Here is an 11,418-nt window from a genome sequence, read left to right on the forward strand (position 1 = left end):
TATTCAAGAGATTCTCGTAAGCATAAAAAGGAAAGAATACTTCTACGGAAATAAATTTAAATTCAAATTTAAATTCGAATTTTACCTCCACTTCCAAAAATTTGGGTTCGGGTTCGGGATCTAAGGATATCTCGGGTACGGATTCAGACTCTATGGATAACTCAGGAAATTTTTTAAATTCGAATTCTTCAACGGTCGACTTATTAACTTTTCAAAATGAGGATGAGGTGAATTACTATCTCGAAAATGCTGTTTCAATACCATATCTTCAAAAGTTAGATGCAGAATGTGCAGAGGAAGCAATTCCAATTTCAGTGGTTGAACCAACTTAAAATGCAGAGAAGTTTCTTCTTCTTCATCAATCGACAGAAAAGTGGAGTTCTATGCGTCATAAGGTATGTCCCAAATTAAGAATTCAGTTCGAGAACATTCTTGCTCAAATGGTTTCTTTGGGACCTTTGATGGGTTTAACTTATGAAGGTTCAAAAGAGGAAATAGATGATGCAATGATGGATGCTATTAGAGCACATCTCAGAAACTATAAGGAGCATACTAAAAACATTCGTTCATAAATGTTTCTTATTGTTTTTGGTTCATCTGGTGCTTTGTAGTTCGATGGATTTGAAAATAATTTGTTGGAATATTCGTGGTTTGAATGATTTGAACGGAAGGGATATTGTAAAGAAGAAGGTTAGGGATTGGAAGCTATCTATTTTACTTTTGCAAGAAGCAAAATTTCAGCTTTGTACAGATTTAATGGCTTGGCAATGCTGGGGAAATAAACATGTGAAATGGATTGATTCTCCATCTCAGGGAAGCTCAGGTGGTATTTTATTTTTCTGGGATTCTTCTAAAATCGAAGTTTCTGACTTTCTAATGGGTCCTTATTCTATTACTTTGTTGTGTAAAACAATTTCATCATCTTTCCAATGGATGTTTACTGGTATTTACGCGCCTTGTGCTTCTTATACTGAAGATGTGAAACTTTTTTGGAGAGAAATTGAAGAAGTAAGAAGTTTCTGGCAATACCCATGGGTAATTGGTGGGGAGTTTAATGAGATTAGATTTTGTCATGAAAGATCAACGGGAAGTGATTATACCTGTGGAATGGAGAGGCTGAATAAATTCATTTCCAAGCATCATCTTATTGATTTTCCTTTGATCGGAGCCACTTATACGTGGACAAACAATCAAGTTCAAAGTGTTAGAATCCGAATTGACAGATTGTTAGTTTCATTATCATGGGAGATGGAGTTCCCTAATGTAATTCAAAAAGCTCTTCCTCGTCCTGTCTCTGATCATAGTCCTATAGCCCTGATTTGCGATGGTTTGAAGCGTGGTCCTCCTCCTTTCCGCTGTGAGTTTTTTTGGTTTTCTCACCCTGATTTTTTTTTCTCTAATTAAGAATTGGTGGGAGTCTTTTTCTGTTGCAGGAAACCCCGGTTTTGTTTTTTTCAAAAAACTACAACTTTTAAAGCCTAAGTTAAGAGAGTGGAGCAAGCAAGAGTATGGAGAACTAGAAAGAAAGCTGGAGGATTTGGAGGAAATTTTCAATAATTTGGACATTGAAGAAAATCTGCAGAATGGCCTTACAAGTGCTCAATGGGATGAGAGAGTAGTTGCAAGAAAAGAATGGTGCAGACTTACCTTGGTGAAAGCTGAGAAGTGGAGATGCAAAGCAAGAGTCAATGACATTAAGAATAATGATAACAACACAAAATATTTTCACAAACTGGAAAATGACAATAGAAGAAGAAGTTATATTGGCTCTATCAAGGTTAATGATGTTTTAACTGCTAATGAAGAAGAAATTAAACATGGTATTGTAGATTATTTTCAACAAATCTTCCAAGCCAATAACAGCAGATAAATCAATACGGAAGGTATGCAGTTTAATACAATTTCTAATGAAATGTATACTTGGTCGGAAAGAGACTTTGATGAAGAGGAATGCTTGTTAGCAATCAAATCTTTGGGTCAAAATAAATCTCCAGGGCCAGATGGTTTCCCTGTGAGCTTTTACTTACTTTGTTGGGATATTTGAAAGAAGACTTTATGAAAGTTTTGCAAGATTTACAAGAAAGAAGTTTTCTTGATTGGAGACTCAAGAATACTTTTATAGCTCTTATTCCTAAGAAGGATACAATTGAAGAAATTAAAGATCTCAGGCCAATTAGTTTGGTTCATGGAGCTTATAAGATACTCTCAAAATTGTTGGCAGAAAGGTTCAAAGTAAGTCTTCCCTCAGTTATTTCTCAGCACCAAACAACTTTCATCAAAAAAAGGCAAATTTTAGATGGAGTGTTAATTGCCAATGAGCTTATTGATTCTAGAACTAGAAGTGGAAAACCTGGTTTGTTATGCAAAGTAGATTTTGAAAAGGCCTTTGACCATGTTAATTGGGATTTTATAGATGAAATTTTGAAGCTGATGGGTTATGGAGATAAATGGAGGAGTTGGGTCAAATGTTGTGTTGAATTTGTGAAATTCTCTGTTTTGGTGAATGGTAGTGCATCTGGCTTTTTCACAAGTAAAAAGGGTATCAGGCAAGGAGATCCCTTATCACCATTTTTATTCCTTTTGGTGGGTGAAGCTCTTTATTACATTTTAAAGCAAGCTCAGCTACAAGGTCTTATTTCTGGTTTTCAAGTCAGCAATGAAGGTATGCTTATTAGTCATTTGCAATCTGCTGATAACACTTTGATTTTTTTAGATGTTGATATTGAACAAGTGAAAAATCTTAGACTGATTCTTCTTTCTTTTGAGCTTTTAACTGGCCTGAAGATAAATTTTTCTAAGACTCAAATTTTTGGAGTTGGCTTTGATGGAGACTTATCACAATTCTGTGACATTCTGAGGTTTTATTCTGGTCTGCTCCCAACTATTTATTTAGGTCTTCCTCTTGGAGATAAGTGCAGAGGTGTAGCTAAATGGGACAAGATAGTAGATAAATTCATTGCAAAACTTGTTGGTTGGAAGAAAAAGCTTCTCAAAAGAGCAGGTAAGCTCACACTAATTAACAGTGTCCTAGCTAGCTTGCCTGTCTATTATATGAGTATGTTTGAAATGCCCAGTTCTGTTTACAAAAAGCTAGAAACAATTATGAGGAATTTTTTGTGGCATGATAATGTGGGAGAAGGAAAATACATCTTGTGAAATGGGCTGCTATTTGTAGAAAGAAGAAACATGGGGGTATTGGAGTGAAAAACTTAAAAAAAAAATGAATCAAGCTTTACTTTGTAAATGGTCTTGGAGGTTTGCTAAAGAAGAAGATGTTATGTGGAGGAAAATTGTAGCTGAAAAATATGGTACTGGAGATGTTCAATGGATGGCAAAGGTTCCCAATTGCTCATATAGAAGTTCAGTGTGGAGGGCTATTATGAATCATAACTCTTTCTTTCTTAAGCATGTGAGATTTAAAGTTCATTCTCTTTAGTCAGATTTTGGGAAGACAATTGGCTATATGACACTTATATTAAAGACTGTTATCCTCATCTTTACAATGTTTCTAGATCAAAAAATCACAAAGTGGTTGAAATGGGTGTGACTGAAGCAAATGGTGTTGTATGGAATCTTAGATCTCCAAGAAGATTGTTTGGTGCTGCTGCAATGGAACATGCTATTCTTGTCTCTGATTTGGCTTCTTTCACTTTCACTCCTGATCTTGAGGATGAATTGCAGTGGAATCTCCGTGCAAGTAAGGTTTACTCTGTCAAATCTTTATATGATTTCCTTAGTGTTATTGATGCAGACACATCAGAGAAACCATTTTTCTCTTTTATCTGGAAGCAGAAGTATCCACCAAAGATAGGTTTTTTCTTGTGGACAATTTCACATGGAAGATTACCTACTAGAGACTCTTTAAGAAGAAAAAGAATGGATGTTCCAGCTGACTGTCTCTTTTGCAATGAACCTGAAACAACTGCATATGTTTTACTGCACTGCACTTTTGCAAAAAAAATCTGAAGCAAATTTCTGGAGAAATTAAACTGGTTCTTTGCATTTCCTGAGCAACCTGCAGATGCTGTGCACTCCTGGCATCTGAAACAATCTTCAAAGGCTTTGACTTATTTGTGGAATTTAATCCCTACTGCAGTTCTTTGGTGCATCTGGCAAGAACGAAAAACAAGAGTCTTTACTGATAGGTCTGCAATGAGGTGGCTATGACAAATAAAGCTATTTACTGTCTCTATACTTGGTCCTCAGTTATCAAAGAGTTTGAGCACTTATCCTCAACTGATGTCATGGAAAACTGGCACAATTCCTTCTTTGAGTCTCACTAGTTCTTAGCTTTGGTTTTTGATTTTTCTGTAGCCTGCTTCTATTTTTCTCTTTTCTTAAAGCATAGCCTGTCTGTGGGCTTTGATTTTTTCTTAAAGCTCTTGTTCTTGGTTTAGGATGGTATAAATCTTTTATACCCTCTCTTTTTGATCAATATATCATTTCTTTATCGATCAAAAAAAAATAGACCACTAGCAATGGGTACACGAGCAGCTGCAAAATATATTATAAAATAAGATGAAGAATGGGACAATGTGAAAGCCATTAACGATAGAGTAGGCTTCCTTTATAGCACTTCTCTTGCAACAACTCTAAAGCATAGCAACGCCATGATAACATTTGTTCACATGAATCATACATACATTGTAATAAGTGCAATGTCCTAATCAGTCCATGGAACTAATCATTACCTAATGCTAGAATCTATTGGCTAAATAATTATATTAACCTTCGCAATTACTATAAATAACCATTTTTTATTTTTTTTAGAAATAACCATTTTGTTATTATATAATAACAGTTTTAGAACAGTAGATTATTACCGGAAAGGAAGGGGCAAGAGCGGCTGGTAGTAATCCAGGCAACAATAAACATATTATGTGAATGATGAGACATGCCCCCAGCAATGACGAAATTCTTAAAATGAAAGGCCACAATGGGACAATCCGACCGAACACCAATTCCGTCCTGACACGAAACTTCTCCGATACGTGAACCATCCCCCAGAAAGAGTAAATCAGCATGAGCTTCACCCACCACACACATGCACAAAAAAGATCAGATATTCTTCCATGACAAAAAATAAATTGACAAATTTATAATATTCAAAGGGAATAAACTTTCGTAATAATGCTTATTTCACCCATACAACACCAACAATATGACTATGATGTAATGAATGTGATGCAAAGAAAGTTGGAATGCGATTGACTAAAAAGCAGATTCATACCCATAATATATGGATTGATTTTTATTTATTTTTCTCAAATAGCCGAAGATTTTGACAATTTCAGTAAAAAAATGACATAAAAATCTAGATACAGACAACAAATATACAAGATCTTGATTGATATAAAAAAAAAGTAATTGGGTATTCCTTCAGCAACAAAATAAATCCCAAACTTATACCAATTTTGAAAGGAAATTGACTCTTGTAACAGTGCTCATTCCACCCACACAACATGAAAGTACGGATACGACGCAAAGAAAATTGGTATATTGTTATGTTGACTAACAAGCATTTCACCTATATGAATTGATTTTTTTTGTTTCTCAAGAGTTAAAGACTTGACAAACAGCAAAATGACCTAAGAATTTAGATCCAGACACCGACACAATCACCAAAGGAATTTATGATCTAATTATGACTCAACTCAACGAGTAAAACAACAATCACCAAGAATCAATAAATAATCATTTAACAAATCACAGAAAAAGAAAATAACGAGACGATAATAAGTCCAGAATTGAAGATCTTGATTGTCCGATTTAATCAATTAAAAATGAAGATTGAAGAAAGAGGGGAGAGAAATAAAAATTCATTAAAGATGTAAATCTCTGCTGTCCTTTTTGATACATTCTCACATTCTCACAATTCGAGTGTCACATCTTGATTGTCCGATTTAATCAATTAAAAATGAAGATTAAAAAAAGATTTCATCAGTACCATTAAGATGTGACACTCGAATTGCGAGAATGTCTCAAAAAGGACAGCAAAAATGTACATCTTTAATGAATTTTTATTTCTCTCTCCTTTCTCGATTTGACTCACGTCCTTTTCTCCTCTTTTCTCTGTAGAAATTTATTATTATAATGATTGGGAGGAATACTTGTGTATTAATTTAACTGTATTCTTACTACAGTCCCTAAGTAGAATACCAGTATTTAGACTCTTTCCTCTTTAATTTATCTATCTGTATATGTATTCGTACTTTAAGTAAAATTTGTAGTAGATACCTTAGGTCCTTTTAATTATTATCAAGGACCTAAATGATATTTTCATAAACTTTATCATCTTCCCAATGACAAAACGCCTTTAGTACCAGAGAGAAGTCAGGGTTTTAAGATTTCCACCGGCGAATTATCGAACAAAAATTACTCACTAATTTCATGAGCTTATTAAAGTTTCTCGATCGAAAAATAGTTTGTGGTGAACTGAGAAGAAAATTGACTTTGTTGGTGAACTTGGAAAGACGAACAAGAACCAAGGGGCAATGGATGGAGGATTGTGTATATCACCGGTCATTCGATGCACATGGTAAAATTCAATTTAGTCTTAATTTTATGGTGATTATTAGTATGAACACAACAATTTCTGTTACGATTGGATTTTTCCCAAATTTAACCAGTTAAAAGATTTACTAGTAACCAACCGTAACAAAGATTTACGGTTGGTTACTAGCAAAATTCCAACCGTAATTAGCGCTGAAAATGTAAAAAAATTGGATTTTTTTTTAAACTCTAAAATCTGATTTTGTTTTGATTTAGAGTTAATTTTAGTGAAACTTAATCATTAACACTAAATTAGATTATCAACACTAAACCATGTAAGGGTTAATTAGTCATTTTTAGTTTTTTTTATAAGGGGCACCTGGAATTACCATGTAATGACCCTTTTTGTTCTATTCACTGCCGCCCCTTTAACAGGCTTGATAGCAAACTCACACGGGTATTAAGACATTTCATTTGTTTGAATTGCACAGGGGTGAAGGAAAACAAACAACGGCTGATTATGTGATAACACTGCTTTGCTTCGATCTCCTCAGACCCAATCTCTCTTCTGTTCCACCACCTCCTTACGTAGTTTGGGCACCATTAACATTGCTTCCATAAAACCTCAAAGGGAATCTCTCTTCTGGTCCACCACCTTTGGGCACCCTCTATTGAAACCATTGACATTCTATTTCTACCGTCTACATCTTCCCTATCTGGATGCATGTAGAACTCACCTCAGCCAAATTAGAAAGTCCTCTAAGAAAACATCAGTAACATTCGATGCACCAGTCTCGAAATCAGGCACCTGGAGATGCTATGATGAGCTCAAGTGGTACAGAACCAACAGACTGCAACTTTCTTCATTAACGAGATTTACCTGGATTAAGACCACCCCCACCCCACCCCCGCAGTATACCATTTTCTTATTAGTAACCCATATTAGTATATTACAGTAAAAGAAGCGGAAATCAACATATTAGCATAGAGAAAGTGGTTTACTCACTGCTTCAAGGAAATCTTGTGTAGTATACTGTTTTTTTTATAGCTACATCTCCCAAAGACTTCAAACTTACTTTGTACAGAAAGAGGCCTGATATCAGGTATCCATTTCAATGAACAAAAGAATAGTTTTCACAAAATTAAAGAAAACTATAAAGAACAGCAAATGGTTCTGATGAAGCTTGAGACTTACTTTACTCCATCCTGAAATTAAGCAAATAGTTGCAAGTTGCATAGTCTCAAAGGCTGCAAAAGCCAGTAACCGCCGTGCTTCTCCCATAAAAACTTAGATTTAACAGCTCCAGCATAGTTTAGTACTAAAAAAAACCCAATTCTATAAGAAGGACAACAGCGACAATATTGCTGAGAGAAGTACACAAGTTGAAGCGAATTCCAAATGGAAGACGCTATTTGTTTCCACTTTCCACCCTAACTATTAATTCGTAACCACAATATATTGTTTCGGTGAAAGATACTGTCGTAGTGAAATAACCAACCCCATTCCTAGTTACTGGTAATATAGACACCTAAGTATCCTGATCAAGATTTTCTAAACAAGTGCAATCTAATGGGCACTAATCAACTTAAGTGTTATAACCAAATTGTTTCCTTCATTCCCTGACTGTACAAAAGAATTCACACATACCCAGGCTAAGCATAGGAAACAATGGACTCATATCCGTCTGAATATCAGCCAATTCATACCCCACAAGTTCAGTATGTCTCACCCTTAATTTCCTGTAAGACTTCTTCTAGGTCAATTCTATTGGTTCTTAAGGAACTATTCCAATTCACTTCACTCACAAGTTTAGCCATTAAAAAAATCATAATTTGTAAAAATAGAACATAATTAACTACCAGGTTTCTAGATTATTGATGTAATGTACCAGAAAGCCACAAAATGAAAGTGTTGGATGTGTAAGAAAACCTGAAATTGTTAATAGATGGTAAAAAACGTTCAACAAAGATTGATAAAGCTCACTAAAGAGCAAAAGCAAGAATTACCAGACCAGACCAGTAACAAATATTTCGTAAGGGCTGTCCCTTCTTACTCAGTTCTTCACTCTGAAACAGTTCAAATGACCAGCACCATGGGTTCACAATTTCACTCCTTTGGTACTTAAGTCTGGGTATACTGTCCTAGCTTTTTTTGTTAAGGATAATATACCTACTAAAGAAAATCGCAAGTTACTTCAAGCATTCTTTGTATCTAGAAAAAGTTCAACAACCCCCTTGTGAGTTGTGACATTGACATTTTTATATACATAACGAGGATAGCACAAGTTTTATATTTTTAGCATGTAAATAAACAGGGTAGGGTAAAGGCAGTAAGAAAACGAAAACTTATGTAGGTTATTATTCGGCGAAGTTGGGCTACATAAGAAAGTTTAACAAAGAATAGTCTGACAGAATCATAGTAAGTCAACTAACTGGACATACAGGGCCTTGAGAAGAAATCACGGACTCCATCTCAGACAGATCTGAAACATAGCCTAGTCGAAGGTAAGGAAGCATATCATAAACTGCTTCTTTTTCTTTGCTAGCAAAGACCTGTGGCAGGTTAGGAGATGGTCCCAAAAATAAGTTCAAGTGTGCATGGATTTGCTTAACGAAGAAACAGAAAAGGGTAATGGTTAAATCCTACACCTGAAAGACTTGTATAGCCAGTTTTCCATTTCGCTGAGCAACCATTCTCTTATCGTGGTATTGAGGATCCTCAGTGCTAAGGGATGCCTGGTTCAAAAAAAAGCTTGTAAGAACCAAGACCTACAAACTCTTAATGCAGAAAAAGAAGGATAACGATAAACCTATCAGAATGAATTCAGTTTTCACCTCAACCAAAATGCGGTCATGAGGTTATCTTCATCAACAAAGCCATAGTATATTAAAAGCTTTGAATTAGGCTGTGGACCTGTGGTCCATACCTACAGGACAAACCAGCTTAAAATATCAGAATAACACCGTAGAATAACCACTAGTAACAGAACTGACCATAATAAAGACAGAACTAAGCAGTCATGTGAAGGGAGATAGTATACCAGATAAAAATTGGCTCCCCAGCCTTATATGGGCGGTCAACCATGAGCTGAACATCACCTTCGACAGCAGTAAGCATGGCCTTGCAATTGCTTTTGTAAGCCAACAGTGGTGGCCCTAGAGGAACTAATGCAAATCTTCGTGCCAAATTAACTTTCTGCTCCATTAGAAAGTTAAATCTTAGTTCACGAACCATCGCTATTCATTCCACTAAAACAAACTCATCATGTAAAAAACTTGAATAAACTTCCCTTGGGTATTGTCATGGTTGTTTTAAAATAGTTTAGAACAAAAAACACGACTTAAAATAGATAAATGAATTGTGTAGGATGGCTGGATGTACGAGATGTAATAACACGACTTAAACCAATATAATACTTTGCACTGAAGCTATGAAGATCTTGAATATCTCAGCTGAGAACAAAAAACTTTACCTGCAAATGAACTACACAAGACTGAACGGCAACAAAAGCTTGCTTGAAAATCTCACACGGAAAGGCCTCGGTAGGTATATCATATGGGTATTGCTTCAAAATTGAATTAAAGCCACATCAGGTTTAAGGTATTCGATAACATTGAAACAAGCACTACGAAGTAGTGCAAATCTGAAAGCAAAGTAGTAGACTATTGTGAGGAAGCTACAAAAAGACCTGAATTAGTGATCCTGACATAAATCAGATGGTGTCAAGCTCATTATAATATCGACCAAACCTAGCATGTTTAAGAGATTTGGCAATAGATAATACAGCTCAATAGACAAGACAGCTTGCTTCAGAGCTTTTGTGCTGCGATTAACTTACTCGTGCTGCAATTAACTTACTCGTATATCTCATTCTCATCCAATGATCCAAACTGTCTACACTATTCAAAGTAAGATCACCTACACATGTAAACCTGTTAATCTACAATTAACTATTTTCGTACATCCAAAATTATCTTGGTATGGACCAATCAGAAACCTAAGTACCAGGGAACAAATTTGCATTTGATCACAAGTCCTTACCTTGTTTGCTCAACACAGATAGTTCTATGAACCTAAGTTGCTTTGCTGCCATATTGAAACACTTGACATAAACACAAGAAAAACTTTAAGTTTGGCTACCATACTTGTCTATCAAGTGATGTAAGAAGAGTAAACAAAAAAATCTCTAGAAAATTGGAAATACTACTTTCAGCAATTTTTTATGTATATACTTATTGGATTCAAATTATGTTTACTAACGTCTGCATCACATTTTTCATTGAAATTGTTCATTGTTCAAGGAAACATAAAAAATGCGCAATTAACATAGAAAGATAGATTAGCACCATCTTACAGATCAACCAAGAGATGGGATAGACAACTGCATTTCAATGAACTTCAATTTTCAAATGCTTAAAGTTTCAACAAAACTTACCAGTATTAAAAGTTATGCATATACAGACCTGCCTGCCTATTGCTCCTTCGTCTGGTACCGCCTATTCTTCTCCCACATGATACCGCCTATTCTTCTCCCACATTATACTCTCTCTTAACCCCTTCTTCCCGTTTGAGAACTGCAGCCTGAAATTTTATCTCCATAAAATCTCATCACGTTCAATCTAAGCATTTGTAGCCAATGTCAATTATGAGAGCAACTAATTACACCTTTGTAAGCATTTTTCTCATTGTTCACATCATAGCCTTGAATTTCTCCATCTTCGATTCAATTAACCGTCACCACCATCTTCTAAGGTCCCTTACTAACATTTTATCATTTCAGTGAAATCCAAATGGAAGAGGATATTTGTTTCCAGTTTCCACCCTAAGGTCCCTTACTAACATTTTATCATTTCAGTGCAACATCCTGTCAAGGTGAACTAACCAACCCCTTGCCTACTTAACGGTGGACTGACCCCTCAATATCC

General features: G+C 35.4%; 1 protein-coding gene and 1 pseudogene across 1 annotated transcript; one reads left to right on the plus strand and one right to left on the minus strand.

Annotated features, from left to right (window-relative positions):
• Nucleotides 1–615: 615 nt before the first annotated feature.
• LOC113272434 lies at nucleotides 616–3,966 on the plus strand. The gene is made up of 4 exons (XM_026522268.1): nucleotides 616–1,327; nucleotides 1,434–1,820; nucleotides 2,051–3,001; nucleotides 3,437–3,966. Exons 1-4 carry the CDS (start codon nucleotides 616–618, stop codon nucleotides 3,964–3,966), a joined length of 2,580 nt encoding a protein of 859 aa, XP_026378053.1.
• Nucleotides 3,967–8,826: 4,860 nt separating this feature from the next.
• On the minus strand, nucleotides 8,827–10,586 carry LOC113272435 (annotated as a pseudogene).
• Between the last annotated feature and the right edge of the window lie 832 nt (nucleotides 10,587–11,418).

This window comes from Papaver somniferum, chromosome 4 (assembly GCF_003573695.1).
Source record: "Papaver somniferum cultivar HN1 chromosome 4, ASM357369v1, whole genome shotgun sequence".
Taxonomy (NCBI): Eukaryota; Viridiplantae; Streptophyta; class Magnoliopsida; order Ranunculales; family Papaveraceae; genus Papaver; species Papaver somniferum.